General features: G+C 46.6%; 1 protein-coding gene across 3 annotated transcripts in view; it reads right to left on the minus strand.

Annotated features, from left to right (window-relative positions):
* The window catches only part of RABEP1 (rabaptin, RAB GTPase binding effector protein 1), a 1480178-nt gene that overhangs the window by 761895 nt on the left and 701138 nt on the right, over positions 1-17145 (minus strand). For all 3 annotated transcript variants that reach the window (XM_069614603.1, XM_069614604.1, XM_069614605.1), the window contains exon 9: positions 14483-14950. In XM_069614603.1, coding sequence (XP_069470704.1) covers positions 14483-14950 — 468 coding nt within the window. The remainder of the gene's footprint in view (positions 1-14482; positions 14951-17145) is intronic.

The following is a 17145-nucleotide window of genomic DNA, read 5'->3' on the forward strand; positions in this document are numbered from 1 at the left end:
GAACATTTGCAATGAAAGCTATGGACGTCCCCGTGCCTCGAGTAGAGTGTGCTCTTGGCTTAAAGGGCAGTACTCTCTTAGCAAGAGTATAGCAGAGAGTGATGCATTGAACAATCCATCTAGAAATAGTGGACTTTGAAACTGCATCCCCTTCTCTTCCTGCTGCCACCGAGACGAAGAACTGATTAGTCTTCCTCAGTGGTCTGGTTCTTTCCATGTAGAACATGACCGCTCTGCACACATCTAGTGTGTGCAGAGTTTTTTCTCCCAAGTTGGAAGGATTTTGTTGACTGGTTTACGTGGAATTTCGAGATGAATTTCGGAGCAAACCTTGGGTGCGTGCGTAGGATGGAGGTGATAGCTATTAGAAAAGCAGTCTTAAGAGTGAGGTGTTTAAGAGATGCTTTGTGCATGGGTTCGAATGGTGAGCCCATGAGTCTGGTAAGTACCACGTTAAGGTCCCATCCGGGAGTTGGGTCAGCTATCGGGGGGTGTATTCTCTTTACTCCCTCCATGAAGGCCTTTATAACAGGGATCTTCCACCACGACACTTTGAGTTGGGAAGTGGTGTATGCAGAAAGTGCCACTAGGTGGACTTTAATGGAATTGAACACTAGACCTGAATCTAATAGGTGGGTCAGGTATAGAACAATATGTGTGGGAGAGCAGTCAATCGGGTTGATGCTTTTTCCTCTGCACCAGATGACAAATCTCTTCCACTGGCGAGTGTTAGGTTTTCTGGCTTCCCTGAGGATGTCCATGCATCTCTGCGGGAGCTGTAGATGTCCGAATTCTATGATCTCAGGAGCGAAGCTGCTAAGTTCATGTTCTGGGGGCATGGATGCAGAGTCCTGCCCTTGTCTTGTGACAGCATGTTGTAAGGGCAGGGGAGTTTCACTGGGGGAGATAGAGGCATCTCCATCAAGTGAGCGAACCATGGCTGTCGGGTCCACATTGGGGCCACCAGTATCATGGTCACTTGTTCCTGGTGCATCTTGTGCACCACCTTGTTGAGAAGGGGAGTCGGGGGAAAAGCGTAAACAAATTTCCCAGACCATTGCATCGACAGACCGCTCCCCTTGGATTGGTTCTGGGGGTACCTGGAGGCGTAACTTTGGCATTGTGAGTTCTCCAGGGTTGAGAACAGGTCTATTTCTGGGAATCCCCAATGTGTGAAGATGTCGAAGACGATGTCTTCGTGCAGTCGCCATTCGTACTCTTCGGGCAGGGGGAAATCTCTGCTGAGTTTGTCTGCCAGCAGATTGAGATCCCCTGGTACATGTTGTGACAGTAGGAACATGTTTTGTTTGAGAGCCCACTTCCATATATTTTGGGCCAGTTTGGACAGTCCTGGAGAGTGGGTGCCCCCCTGCTTGTTGATGTAGTACATAGCTGTGGTGCTGTCTGTAAGGACCAACACAGTCTTGCCTTGTAGGTGTTCCTGGAAGGCTTTTAGCGCCTTGAACACAGCTAGTAGCTCCAGTAGATTTATGTGTTTGGATGCTACGTTCGGAGTCCACACTCCGTGAGCAGTCTGATGGGATAGGTGAGCCCCCCATCCTGTGAGGGATGCGTCTGTGGTTAGAGTGGCTTCCGCCGGGGGTGTGGCAAAGGGTTTCCCTCTTCCCAGGTTTTCCTTTGTCCACCACCGTAGCGAGAGAACGTCCCATAGTCCGCTGGCCTGACACCACTGGCTGTTGAGCCACTCTTGCATAGGGCGCATGCCCAGGCGCGTGTGAGGTCCAAATAAATACACAACGCCATCATGCCTAGCAAGCGCATTGCTTTGCGTACCGTCACCTCTCGACCGGTCACATATTGAGGGATCTGAAACAGCATGTTTTGGACCCTCTCGTTGGAGGGGAAGACGAGGCCGTCCTTTGTTTGAATTAGAGCCCCATGGAATTGTTTGATTTGGCTGGGGTCTAGGCTGGACTTCTTTTTGTTGATGGAGAAGCCCAACTGGAACAAAAGGTCTACAGTCTTTTGGGTAATGGAGAAGCATGTTTCGTAAGAATCCCCTGTTATGAGCCAGTCGTCGAGGTAAGGGTAAACTGGGATGGACAACCTGCGCAGGTGGGCCGCTGCCACTGCCAGTACCTTTGTGAATACCCTTGGTGCCGATGCTATGCCGAAGGGTAGCACTCTGAACTGGTAGTGTTTGCCCTCTATCATGAACCTGAGGTATCTTCTGTGCGCTGGCAACATTAAAATATGAAAGTATGCATCTTTCCTGTCCAATGTTGTCATGTAATCTCCCTGTGATAGCAGTGGGATCACTTCCTGTAAGGTCACCTTACGAAACTTCTGGGGTTTGATAAACTTGTTCGCTGGGTGCAGATCTAATACAGGGCGCATGGTTAGATCCTTTTTGGGTACAAGGAAGTACACTGAATAAATACCTTCCGTTACCTGAGATAGAGGCACGACCTCTATGGCTCCTTTTTCCAGCAGTTGTTGTACTTCTTGGAGAAGGATGGCAAGGTGTTCCGGTGTCATGCGTCATCCCCTCGGGGGTCTGTATGTTGGGGAACTGTTGAATTCGATACAGTATCCGTGGGCTACGGTGGAAAGTACCCAGCGGTCTGACGTTAATCCCTCCCATGCTGGAAGAAAGAATGTTATCCGGCCCCCGACCGGTGTTGCATGGGAGGGGACGCAAATCTTCGCGTTACTTGGTGTTATTGGGGGCTTGGGAGCCTCTGGGGGTGGACCCCCGACCTCTCCCTTTGCCACGGCGCTGGCCTCTTTGTCTGTACTGCCCACTATTGGTCTGATAATTGGTGGCAGGGTAGTGTTGCTGCTGATTCTGCTGTTGGCGTTGGCCACGAAAAAAGCGTTTGTTGCCATAGCCGCGTCTGGTAGTGGGCTTAGAGATCTGGTCAAGAGTTTTGATAGTATCAAACTCTTTTTTAGCCATCTCCAGAGCCTCATCCACCGCTTTCCCGAAGAGGTTTGAGTCTTCAACAGGTTTATTTATTAAAGACGCCTGTGTCTCCGGTTTGAACCCTGAGTTGCGCAGCCATACATTGCATTTTAGGAGTATCCCCTGAACCAGGGAACGTCCCGCTGTCTCTGCAGCATCCAGAGAGTTCTTTACAATACTCTGGTTGACCTGGGTTCCTTCGCCAATAGTTGATAGCAGGCGTGTACGTGTTCTTCGGCGTCTTTGCGCAGTTTGGCCCACTGCGCGTCTGCGTAGCTAGCTAGCAAAGAATTGTTGTTCGCAATTCTTGCCGAAAAGGCAGCCGAGGATGTGACTCTCTTTACAAGGGCATATAACCTCTTGCCCTCCTTGTCAGGTGGTGCCTCGCTGGTGGACAGCGGCACCCCTGCCCTCTTCCTTGTATTAGTTACTACAAGGGAATCCGGAATGGAATGTCCCCTGATGTACAGCGGGTCTGAGGGTGAAGGAGTGAAAAGTTTTTCAATTCTTGGATTAACTCCTCTGATTAGTGCGGGTGTGGATAGCAAAGGGATGATTCTTCTCTTCACTGAAGCAAGGAGGGGAATGGTCTGGCTGACCGGGGGTTTCTCCTTAATTACTCTTTCCACAAAGTCTATTTCAGGAGAGATCTCCCCAGTGTCCAGTTCGAAATGTGCTGCTGCTCTGCGCAACAGTGCATTGAATGTGGGCTGATCATCAATGGGAGATGTGTTTCTAACAGGTGAATTGTCAGGAGGATTAAGGTTCAGGACATCAGTGTCCGAATATGCTGATGGGGATTGCCAGAGATGAGAAGGTCCTTCTTCTGGATTTTCTCCGAAGCCTTCTCCTACCATGTCTGGGCTGTCTTCCAGACCTTCCTCCTGGTTCTGTCCCTCTTCATCGTCCACAAATTCATCCTCCTCCTCCTCCAAGTATTGTTCCTCACCAGTGAGGTCATACACATTATGGAAATCTGAGGCAGTGTCCTGCTGGGGATTGAATAGTCTCGGGAATTTGGCCCTGGGGTCCTCCTGAGGCCCTTCTCTTGTTCTCTTGGGAGTAGGAGGGTTCTGGGTCTTCATAAACCTCTCCATTCTCTCCATGCAGAGATGGAGCCTTTCCATGGTTTCATGGGGTACCCCTGAGCGGTCTAGCGGGGGAAAATTAGTGTCATCTAGCTGAAAACGGCTCAACCTCTCCTATAACGTTGAGGAAAGTGTCCCGTCGCCTTCTGAAAAGCCTTCCGGTGTGCTGGGGGTCCCCCCGACTGAAGGGGGTAGTCCCTGTCTTTCTTCAGGCTTTTTCGGCGTGTCTTTCGACCTTTGCGTAGCGCTCGACGTGTCTTTCGGCGTACGCTTCTGGGCGTCGGCTACAACGATCCTCGCCAAGCTCTCTGCGACTCGTTTGTCAGCTTTGGGTTGTGGTTTCCACGTTACGGGTGTCGATCGTTCTACGGCGGCGTGCGCTCTCTGCTGGTGCGCTCCGGCCGATGGTTTGGGGGCGGCGCCCTTATTTGCTGAAAGCCCAGTCGCTGGTCGCGGCTGCGGTTGCGAGAGGGGCTTCGAACCTGAACGGTCCGAGGAGGCCGCCGGTGGAACCTACGTCTCCTTGGGCGCTGATGCTTTCTTCGTCTTCGACGAAGAAGAGCCATGGGTTGTGTGCTTATGTGTGGTATCGTGTGTGTCAGTGTCGCCGGGGTGTTCATCCCCATAAGCAGGGCGTGAGCCGAGCCCGTCGGGGCCGGGGACAGACGACGAAGAGCGCGAGCGCTCTTTAGAGGGGTCTACGACTTCCGTAGCGGAGGTCGCGTTATCACGTTCCTCGTCACTGTCGGTGGTAGCAGCGGCGGGTGAAATATCGGCCTTCGACATAGCGTAGGCCGCCCACCTCTTGACCCTACAGTCTTTTAGAGTCTTTGGCTTAAGAAGCCGACAAGCCGTGCAACCCTCCTCTTTGTGATCGGGGGGCAAGCAGCGGTTACACCGTGAATGCTTGTCCTTCCAAGTAAACTTCCCCTTGCAAAGCGGGCAAAACCTAAAGGGTGTCCTCTCCATAGCCGAGGCAATAAATCGTGATAACGACCCCAAGGGAAAGGAAGGGGAAAAGGAAAGGCATTCTCAGAAAAGAACCAGAGATGTCCCATGACCCCACTCTCCCTACTGTATTTGGCCTGTGAGGCCAGGCCACGTGTTCGGCAATGCCGAAGGATCTCCTCCGCTCGTCCCCTCCATTGAAGATCTTGCTCGGCGGAGACAGCTTCACAACTGCGTCGAGGGAGGGATCGATGTGTTATATATTAAGTAGGAAAACGACCAAAGGTCGAGGAGAAAAAATCTGCAATGTCTCTCGAGGAGCTCCGCGTAAAGGCGACCAGTAGCTGGGCGGAAAAAAACAATCTGAGGGACCTCGACGCGTGAGGGATTGTGGGTACAACGCACGTCACTATAGGGATAGTATTTCAGACACGCCTTGTCGACGTCCCTTTTCGACTACGAAAAACAAAATGCAATACTCCGCAGTGACCACTGGATGTCGGACCTATGCACAGCATGTGATTCTAAGCAGATTAACAAACATCAGAATCCACCATACTTAATAGCTCGGACACACAGGACACAGTCCGTCAGCTGAAGAACACCTTTGAATTCTCATGGGCGTCAGACACCTTTAAATATTTGGGCATCTTTCTGACTGTGCAACATGATATGATATATTTTATTTATATTGCGCGCATACACAAGTTTTTCAAGGCGCGACGAGGCAAGGGAGGGGTACAAGGGAGGGCAGTGAGAACGTTCAAGTGCAGGGGAGAGGGAAGGGGGAAAGTGCAAGGGGCAGGTGAGGAGTGCTGAACATGTAATACAACAGGTAGTGCATCCAGCAGGTGGCAAGTGCAAGAATTAAGCGCAGACAGCGGGTGTCAATAGGTGCAGGTAAGGGGGCTGTAGGGTTGCAGATGCAGACCCAAGTGCAAGGGTTGCCAGGAGGAAGTGTGGGTATGCAGCTGGGTGGACAGGGATCTGGGCCAGAAATCAGAGGGTAGCCAGGTGCCCAGTACAGAAACAGACAGCAATCAGCAGGGGAGAGGAAGAGCGAAGGCAGAAGCAAAGAGGAAGGTCTTGAGGAGCTTCCGGAACCGAGGGTGGTTCTCCACAAGTTGATCAATTATATGCGGCCAATATTCCAGCACTCTTTGCCGCACCTAAACAGGACTTGGCAAGATGGGGGAAATAAGAAATGTTCTGGCTGGGTAGGATGAGAGCGGTCAAAAGGACCTTGCTGCCACCGTTATTGTATGCTTTTCAGGCATTACCGATTTGGATCCCAAGGGCGGTCCTTAAAGAAATCAGTCTGACCTCTATATTCATTTGGGCAAACAAGCTCTCCAGGGTGGCCATGCATATGCTGATGGCGGCAAATGAAAGAGGGGGTCAGGCAGTACCCGATACAGAAAGCTATATATATGCTGCTCGGCTGTCCCCATTGCTAGAACGTTGGGCGGTGCTACAAAATCCCAAACATTGGGTGAATATTGAGCAGTTCAGCCTCAGGGTCCCCCTGCATGACTGGTGCTGGCGCTCTCCCGGAATTAGAAAGCGTAACAGGAAGGGGCTCCCTTCAACCAAGGTAATGCTTGACTACTGGGACAAAGCAGCCCATCGATACGGAACTACTTTTCCATCTCCTCTTACAGAGATTTGGAACAGTTGGGAATTCTCTCCAGTGCAAGGTGCAAGAAGGTTTGCCCGGTGGGTCGGGGGAAGACTACTTAGGTTGGGCCAACTGTTTGGGAATGAACAATCCCTATCCTTTGAGCAGTGTATGCAAACCTTTCTGATGGTAGACGCAGATAAGTATGCCTACATACAACTTAGGCACTGGATTGAGAGTACAAAGGTAGCAAAATCATGCAAAAAGGGAACCGTCACAGTTTGAGGACTTGCTAATTGGGGATTACACAGTGATTTGGTTTAATCTTTATATAAGATCCTTAATTCCAGTAGATTTAAACCCCCAAACCCTCACATATATGGTTAAATGGGAGGAGGATATTGGGAAGCCCATACATGATTTAGCCTGGTATAACATTTGGACAAGGGCTGGGAAATACTCCAAATCGGTTCAACTTAAGGAGAATGGCATCAAATTAATTCTCTGATTGTATTTTACTTTGGAACGCTTGAATAAAATGAACACAACACATTCCCTCACATGCTGAAGATGCTCTGGTGCTCCGGGGACCTTTCTTCATATGTGGTGGACATGTCCTATTACTGAGGTGTTCTGGAACGAGGTGCTATCTCAGATTAAAATAATTACTGGAGTCGACCTGATAGCGGACCCCCAGGTGGTGGTATTGGGCGATGAAGACCTGCAGGGGCATTGTGAGTTGGGGACTAAAATACCCAAGTTAATAACCTATTTTCTGGTGGCAGCGAGGCTGGCTGTAGCACAGAACTGGAGGTCCCCGGCTGTCCCAGTCGTTAAGAAGTGGTGGTCTAGTGTTTGGTATGTAGCCGCAATGAATACAATAGAACTTAAAGGGGAGGTGGTGCTGTATCTTCAAGAATGGGGCCCCTTATTACGTAGCCCTTATTACATTCCATTCCTGCACCGGAGAAGAGAAGGTGTCTCTCGGACAGAAAGGCCCGCCGGACCAGTGCACTGCAGGAGCAGTGCACACGCCGAGTTATTCCATCGAAATAAGCCCATCCAGCTACCTAGGATCTTCGCCGCAGATCTACGCCAAGATGCATTTTAATTGCTATTAATTGTGGCTTTGCCTGGCACCGCACAGACCTTGCCCTGATTGAAGCGATACACCTTGGTAGCATAACACGTTTAAGCATATGCCCCCCACGCCTAAAATGGCTGCCACTGTCTGATCCCTTCGTTGCAGATGTTGTACAGTGAGCTGCTTCCACACTGCATAGCTGATTGGGTGCCTACCCCAACATCAGCCACGCAAAGCTGCCGGCAGGCGGAAGCCGGCCATCGCAGAAGGCCAGAGTAAAGGGCTCCTGACTGAGCCTGACAGAGCCGAAAGAGAGCGGTCTCCTAGCAGTGCCGCTCTACGCTCCCAACTACTCTTCTCAGGTACCGAACTGACCCCTGCACGGAAACGCTATATATCCCGATTACCCGCACTGACTATCCGACGATCTGCGCAGCAGCCTGGTCTTCAGTATCCCACATGAAGTTCCTTTAACAGGGTAGGTTGTCTCCCGCCTACAACGAACTTGCACCGCTGATCTTATTCACCTCCACCAGTTTGATGAGACCCCCCATGTACCGCACCATCACCCCATGTGCCAGCCTTGCCGTCTGATATGTTGAGCCATGCCTACGTGCCAACCACGTGCTACAGTACTAACCTTTGCTTGCTGGTCTGCCCTGTAATCAATTTGCTGCTGCTACCTGCTCGGTCCCAACGTCCCATACTGACGGCTGACCTCTGTTTACCGCCACCTCTCTTAATTGCCGTAACCAGCCCTTCTTCAATTTTATGTTACCCTCTAGTAGCAACTGCCGCCTTAACGCTTATTAAACATAGGAACTGTTTAGCGCTTGATAACTTCACCATATAACTGATATTCTCCGCTGACGTATTTACTTGGCTGAACGATTGTGCGATTTAACCTGTGTACTATACCCAACGTATTGTGTCGCATTGCAACTGTATGATTACTGCAGCACACCTGCACCTATGGCACCTGTGCCTGCACCAATATTGTTTTATTACAATTGACTTATGACTACATGCTATGCTCATTACATGCCCTACGTCTAGTCCAGGCCCTCCGCTCCTCAACTAATAACTGGTCCTGTGTGACCATTACACATAGCCTCACATTTGACAGCCTCATAACGCTCTATATGCACCCAGTGTTTGTTGTAATACGCCTTATTTCTGCCTACGCTGGCGAGCTTATAGTGTGTGGTAAAACACCTAATACTGCTGCATGGCACTGCATTTGGTTAGACTTCTAATATCGTTGTTAGTCGAATATTGCTGTTAAATTATGCGCATCCAGCTGACTTCTACTACAACTCAACCGTATAAGAACTCTGCTTACTCTTGTAAAAACAGTTGCCCCCCCACTTACCCGAGATTTTGTTCTGGCATCTGCCCCTGAAAAAGTACTGTGCCATTGCGTACAACTCCACCAATTCCTGATTATAAATCCAATTGCTATTCGTGCTTCTGCCTGATTGACATCCGAGCGGAGTCACGCCTAGGGCGCATGGCTAACCTAATGCGTTTTAATTTGTGGCCACTGATTAGCTCCATGCCTATCTTCTAATCTAAGCATCAGTTCGTACTATAATACCGTACCCACTAGCAAATAATTGTATTAACTCCAACTCTTGATCCGGCATCTAACCTTGCCTTGTGCCCTAACTATCATACGTGTCTCTGCACGGCCATGAGCCCTGTGCCACCTTGCACAACCCTTACCTATTTACTGTGTCCCAGTCAATCCACAGAAGTACCTCACATGCATTATGTACGCCACCACCAACCGGTACTGGCTACCACACCTTTTGTGTGCCACACTGGCATTAGCCATATCTGCCACAGTTGTGGGAACCCTCCCTAAGAAGGCACCATATCCACACCTATCCATGGCAAATTCTACGGCACCAAGTATGGTCATCCAACCTACACCATTCTTGCCCTCGCTGAGGCCTAACACACTGCCAAGCAAACCCACTAGATTTTTACCCTCCCTGCGTGTAAAAATCAAACACCTCCAACCACTGGCACACATTAGCAGCCTATCCCAAAACCATCAGCCTCTGGCGATCACCATCTAACCCGCCTTGTCCCGCTATAGTGAGAATTCTCAGACTCCATCATTCCTCAACTATGGACTGATCATTTCCTTCTTTCTTTTACCATTGCAGCTAACGCCCCTTACTCTAAGGTTAACTTATAGCCCCTCCTATCCTTACCAGGAATAAAAGGAACATCACGTTGGATATGATAGTTTATTTATATAGCGCCTATACGCATGTGTTCCCTACCTCATGTTCTCCCTACCCTCAACTCACTGCAGACATCATCCGATCCTGACACACTAGTTGAGTATAATGCTACTATGGCCAGAGCCTTAGACCAAATAGCCCCTATAAAATCGCAGAAAAGTAAAACCGAGAGTTCACCTGAACTCATGGTTTACCCCCATCTCAAAACACAGAGCTGAAAACAGAAAATTTGAACTCCTTTGGAGACACCTACCTACTGAGGAAAACAAAACAAACCTAATTAATATGTCTGCCCAATACAAAAAAGAAATTATACGTACCAAGCAGGATACATATAACAGGATTCACCAAGCCAGTTCAAACCCAAATGAACTCTTTGTGATCCTAAAGGAGATGGATGCCCCAATACAGCCTACAGTCGATTGCCCGAAGGACAAACTCTGGTGTACCAACATTCAGAATGCCCTATCTAGCAAAGTTGCCATTTTCCAGAATAAAATTGCTGACAAAAAAGCGTACCTACCTAACTTAATCACACAAGACAACACATCCACAGAGGCAACCAACCCGCTTCAACGCTTCAGATTCACACAAGTCTCTATCTTGAGGTCGAAAAATCATCTCATCTCTCAAACCCTCCAACTGTCAGGGAGACAGCTGCCCAGCCCAATTTATCAAAGATGCCGCCAGAGACCTGGTAACTTTCATTTCCAAATTAGTGAATGCGTCCTTTACATCATGCATTGTCCTCAGTAATCTAAAGGAGTCATGGGTCCTACCCCTCCTAAAAGCCTACCTTCAAATACAGAAGTACTTGGAGAGGAATAACCTCCTGGGAGTCTCCCAATCTGGATTCAGGCCTCAACATGGCACCAAAACTGCTCCGATCGATCTTAAAACCCAAATCGATGTACTTGGGGGAAAATACCTCTGCTACTTCTCCTCGATCTTTCTGCTGCCTTCGATTTGGTGGATCATAAAATGCTCAGTAAAGAGACTCAGCAGCCCACTTTTCAGAAGACGCTATAGCATGGATCCAATCCTTTCTTAATAACAGGACCATGAGAGTCTTTTCACCGTCTGCAGCGGCAGACCCAATCCCAATTACCTGTGGTGTGGTGTGCCGCAGATCTCTCGTGTCTTGCCAACAATGTACAATATATTCATAAAGCCACTGTTCGATGATCTGGAACATCTGGGTGTCAGCTGCATGAATTATGCAGATGACACCCATATCCTCATACAAATCACCCGGGGATTATGACGTGGATATTGCCCTTGTAAATAAAATGTATCAAAGCATGGATGGCCGACCACGGCCTATGCTTGAATGACGATAAAACCGAGATCATCATTCTCGGCACCCCAGCTAACCTGAACAAACTTAACCCCAATTATACCTCTTTTAACATCAATGGTAGCCTCATCAAAGTGGTTAAAGAGGTCAAAACTCTAGGCTTCTATCTAGATTCAACTCTCACACTTGGCAAACAGGTCAACGCCATGGGCTTGGCAACAGCAAACACCTGCAAGTTTATCAGACCCTGTAAACCATTCCTCTCAAGGGGCAGCTGCACTATTCTAGCTAGAGCCCTTGTACTCTGCAAGCTGGACTATTGCAATGCCCTATATTTAGGTGCGAGTAAGCACATCATCAACAAGATCCAGATCCTACAAAATAACGCCCTCAGAGCGGCTCAGGGCATTCCAAGGAGAGAACATATTTCAGAGCTGAGGAGACAAAACAAATGGTTATCCATCAAAGACAAAATCTTGCTTAAAACCGTCTCTTTGACTCGTACATGTCTCAACAAAGCTGCACTCTCTACCTTTCTGATAGAATCATTACAAGAAAATCAGAATGCCCCACCAGAACAGTACATTAATTTTGCTTGGTTATTCCCAGATTTAAACTTAAAAAGGCCGGAGGGAGTAGCTTCCCTGTCATGGCGGCAGCTTTGGACGTCCTTCCGCAGCCATTGAGAGCTGACCAAACTTTCCTAAAATTTAGGCACAACACCCTTAACTGGCTTAGAGCCAAGGATCACTGCCCAACCTAATTACCTGACTTTTCCTGTACCACTCTGCATAAACCAGTCTGTCGCTTATAACTGTCCTTGTTTATAAATACTGTAATTTCTTGTATATTGTCGTGACCATTTTATGTACATAACTATGACAACTTTTGTAATCTCGTGCCACAACCATTGTAATTGATGACTTTTTTGTAATTTTTGTAATCTCTTGTATTTCCTGCTATAACCAGTGTAACTCATGCCTAAAGTATATTTGTAAGCTTCCTGTCGTTGCGCCCGGACACCTTCGTGTGTGGTGCGCCTTACATATAAATAAACAAACGTATGTGAGCCAGAATGACAACCCTGGAATACATCACAAGCCTCACAAGATGACATCCTTCTCATTGTTTTAGATACTTGCATTAGGCCATGTTCAAACTGTAATACTGACTCCCTATTTGTGTAGTGTTTAAGTGAAAGTGTTTTGCTGCACTTCTACTGCTGGAATTGTAAGCGGCAGTGAGCACTGTGATGAGATTTATTTTTTCTCTAATACAATCTGAATCACAAGAAAAAAGTAATGAGCAACTCTACAGAATTACAACACAAATTGCGAAACCATACTGCTTATTTTATGCCTTGCATTGGAAGGCTGTGTTTCAATCGGAGAATATCCAAGGTTATGCAGGCATCAGGCCATGTCTATGAAGGCACATAAACACCTAGTGAAATGAATGAGATAATTAACAAATGCAGAGAAGCTCATTATCACAGATTCAAAAATCTATTTGGAGAAACAAAACTAAAAGACCAACAAGCCTTGTATAGACCCAAACTATCCCAAGCGCCTAAACAATTATTTATTTTATTATTAGGGTATTTATTGAGCACAGACCTAGCTTTGGGAAGCAACGCAGCACTTTACAATCCTAGGGGGAAGAACATGGTGAGGGAAGCAGAGGAAGCAAGGGAGCAGGGAGCTAACAGGGAAGTGAGAGGGGGGGTAGTTTCATAGCAAGGGATATACAAGGAATCAAGAGCACACAGTTGAGAGCAGATCCCCCAGTCTCTGGAAGGATGGGGAGTGGAGGGTATGAACCTAGGTGTTAGGGAGGAGCCATTCATTGAAGAGGAGCGTCTAGAGCTCCTTCTGGAACTGTATAAGTGTTATTAACAAATCTCTTTAGGTACTATAAAAGAAGCTGGGTGATCCCAGTGAAGGGGGTAGCCATTATAGATGCTGTAACAAACTGGGAGCAGAAGAACATGTTCCTTGCCGCCTCCTGCCATATCAGGGAGTCTGCCACTTGAATCTAGGCGGCTACTTTTTTGGAGGAATTGCTGATTACTGGGAACCTGATGCAATGGTGTGAAGCCTGCCAGGTCGTGGTCAGACAAACCAAAGTGAATGCTGGGAAACCAGGTTGTAGTAAAATCTAATTAATTGTGGATAATGATTAATTGAGCAAAGTTGAGAGCCAAGGTTGTGGAAAGACTCTAATCTGTGAATTCAGAAAGGGATGGACCAGAGGCTAGCAACAAATCCAATATTGTAGCGAGGCATGGTGACAAGGTTGAATACAAAGAGGCTGAAGTGAAGCCAAAGAGAAGCCTGAGAATGGGAGAGGCCTACAGGGAGAGATTGAAAGCAGAAAGACCAAAGAAGGGTCCAGACTGAGTAATCCTTGGAAGGGCTTTCACAGGAGAAACATTTTGGAATTAGGACTGGGACTTCATAGGCCTGAACTCATTAAGCGTTGCCAACCAAAAAGTGGATAATGTGTGTTTTAGCCTAGGGATTAGACTGGAGACTAAGGACTGGACAAGTATATATTTGGAACTTTCTGTTGGCCACATCTTCTGGACCTTGTCTTATAGACTCAGGAATCCCTCTAGGGGACAAGGACTCCTAAAACTAAGTTTGAACTTCATGCTTTGGGTGAACACCCATGAAGATGTTGGACACCTGAAAAACCAACCTTTTTGCATTAATCCCTTTCTTCTTTGAAACAGCCTCATACTTTATAGAGATTTCCTTAGTTTCTATAGGTGTTTGGTCAATCTCCTCCCTTAATGGTAGTAATAATAAACCACATTTATAGGCCACATTTTTCTGGCGCGGTTTGATTCACTTCTCAAAATCCCTACACATAGGGGGGGGGTTTTCTTCAGAATCAAAGGGGTGTGAGAAGTGCACATTATCAATGAGATTAGCTTAGATTCTATTGCACATTACCGAACATATTTTCTCCTACTGTTTAAATGAGTAAGACTTTGAGATTGCTTATTTACAAAGCCAGCAGGTAATACAATAGAATAGTTATTAAGAATGAGGATTAAGCCATTTAATACATTCAAACAGTATATGGCTACTTAATAAATCCTTGGTCACATTTCTGTACAATATAGAAGTGTTAATTTCTGTTACAACGTTTTTCAATGTTCTTACAGAAAGAAAACCAAGGTTAGTTAACAAAACTAATGAGAACATCAATACATGTATGTGGCTGAACAAAAAGGTGCCTTGTCAAACCAAGATACTTGCCTCTTTCTGGAGTAGATTCCATTCCGATTCACTTACTAGGCGATAGCCAGTGTGGGGCAGGAACGGAGGTTCTGCACTCTGTGTGACACTGGAAAGGAGAGATGCAGTCTCTTCTTGCTCCGGCGTCATCGCTTTAATTGCTTTCTCCTGATCTTTGGTTAATATGAATCCACTTGGCATTTGCAGTGAACTAAGAGAGGTGGTATCAAAGTATTCAGACACTGAATCATCTGCTCCCACCAGTGGTCCAAAATCAGACTCGTCAAGATTTCCAGCAGATTTTGCTTTGTTGTTGTATACTAAAGCTTTAGACTGTAGAGAACTTGAAGTCCCAAGACTATCTGTCGACTGTGCCCTTCTGAGTCCATCTTTAAAAGTGTCCTCTTTATTGTTTGAAGAGTCTATTGAGGACACCAGCAAGTCAGCATCCAGGGAATGAACAGAACCATGTATACTATTTATATGCACCTAAAATGAAAAAAAGGACTATCTTATTTTACCAAAATATTTCAAGAACTACAAGAGGAATGCACATTTACAGCTCAATTCTAAGATGAAACTTCCTCTACCTTTTAGGACATTTACATAGCAGGGATTAACAGTACCACCCAGGCTATCACAAGTTGTTAACATTATAATACAAGCCAAAACAGTACATGCACTGTTCAATTAATTTAAGAATTGTCTAATAAGGTAATAATCATAGACCAGTAATGTACAGTTTATTTCACACACTCAGTCAAGGCAATAATGGGACACTTTAATAAAATAATATGGGCATTTTCTAAAAAACACTGCATAGACACTTAGGACAAAACTATCAGAAGAAAGTGAGACATGAAACTCACAAGGGAAAAACAATTTATTGAAGACACAATCTTAGGTGAAAGGGATTTTCAAACGAATGGCACTGCAGGTCAAGGATGCCCGTGCACGCAAGGTAGTTTGTGAAATCCTGAAGCAGAATTGAGTAACACACTGAGGAGCACAGGTCTTAAAGGTCAGTTCTGAGCTGAACAACTTAAAATGGGAATGCAGCCCTCCAGAAAGCTACACAGCTTCACAAGACAAACCAGTTAATTTCTTTTCCTTTCTGAAGTCCAGAAAAAACCAGTTCACAACAGACTTCAGCAAAATAATACTGCAGTTGCAGGATGATCACATAACCTCACTGATTACCAACAGATCCTATAAGTCTCAATCTAGAATGAGACTACACTTGTCAACAAGGTTATGTTTGGCCATTTTCCTGCCGTCTAACAAGGCACCTCCGTCCTCAGTTAGATAAGGTAGAGTTCTTTCTAGAGGCAATCATGCAATGGACTAAAAATATGTGCATTATCTGCAACAGAGGCATATATGGAGTCAAAGTAAGTGGAGACAGAGGCAAAATAGATAGCCTTACAGAGAACTACACACAAAATACAAAGCACCAGCCAAAGGGAGACAGAATAGTGTGCAGAGACACAAAAATAGTCACAAAGAGGAACACAGGGCATGAAGTGAAACACAGGTGTCCCTAGCCCCCAGACTAGGGGAACAATAGTAGTGTATGAAGAAATATGAAGAAACAAAGTCTCAAGAAATTATTCAAAAAACATTTCTTTTAATTCATACAATGAAAAAGAGTACATCATAGCATCAAAAACACATTATATAAATACAAAAGCAGCGTAAATAATACAAGAAAAAAACGGACAAATCATCAATAAAAAAAAATGAATACAAGAAAATACGAGCAAAAGCCCAAATTATTGAACACAGAAAATAAACAAAACAGTAAAACAAAAAGCAGCATATAGAGTTTGATGCAACAGTCAATTTGAAAAACCATGAGCGAGGTGAATAGCTGGGAGAACTTCCAAGAACACGATCAACATTTGGAGAGTAAAGGAGGCAGGGCTCAAGCGGAAGATGGCAGCACAGCGGAAAATAGAGGAGGGGACAGAAGATGAGCAGAAATGGAAACACACATCAGAGCAACAGGGAAGGAAATTACAACGTGTAGCTTGATGGTGCTTTTCGCTATTTCTCTAGCTGCCGTCGGTACCACACTTTGAGTGTCTCGACATGCAATGTAAGCACCATCTTGGTGATGGCACGTCTGGATGCAGCTGGTTACCGTAATGGGATGGGATACAGGCGTCGGTTCCAACTCCAGTGTCTCCACAGAGACCAGTAGGGATTATGTTGCAGCCATATTCCCACCCTTGTGACCTTTCACCCGCAGTCTCCATGAAGTCACAAGACTAGGTGTTGATATTCAGAGCTAAACTATGTCAGGTCTCGCAAAGTCAATTCAGGCTCATTCAGGCTCACAGCTCAAATATTTGTGGCCTTTGTCCCTCCAAACAAGGGGTAAAGGCATTTTGAAGGCATAGCCAGATGGGACACATCTGCAATCTCAAGGTGCCACACAAGAGGCCACAAAACCCCTGGGGGTGCCAACACATGTCCATTCCACGAGAGCTGTCCGAGCATCGGCGGCAATGCGGTCAGGGATCTCACTGACTGACCTCTGTGTGCGCCCCATCCAGTCAGGAACATGTCAGTTACTAGCATGTGTTGATGGGGAACTTCTTGGAGGAGCATCCCCCTAGTGATAGGAAAGATTTCTCTTTACTGCACATTTCCTTGCATTTTAATGGACCCCCAAACTTTTT

This window comes from Ambystoma mexicanum, chromosome 9 (genome assembly GCF_040938575.1).
Source record: "Ambystoma mexicanum isolate Mex_15411 chromosome 9, UKY_AmexF1_1, whole genome shotgun sequence".
In the NCBI taxonomy this organism is placed as follows: domain Eukaryota; kingdom Metazoa; phylum Chordata; class Amphibia; order Caudata; family Ambystomatidae; genus Ambystoma; species Ambystoma mexicanum.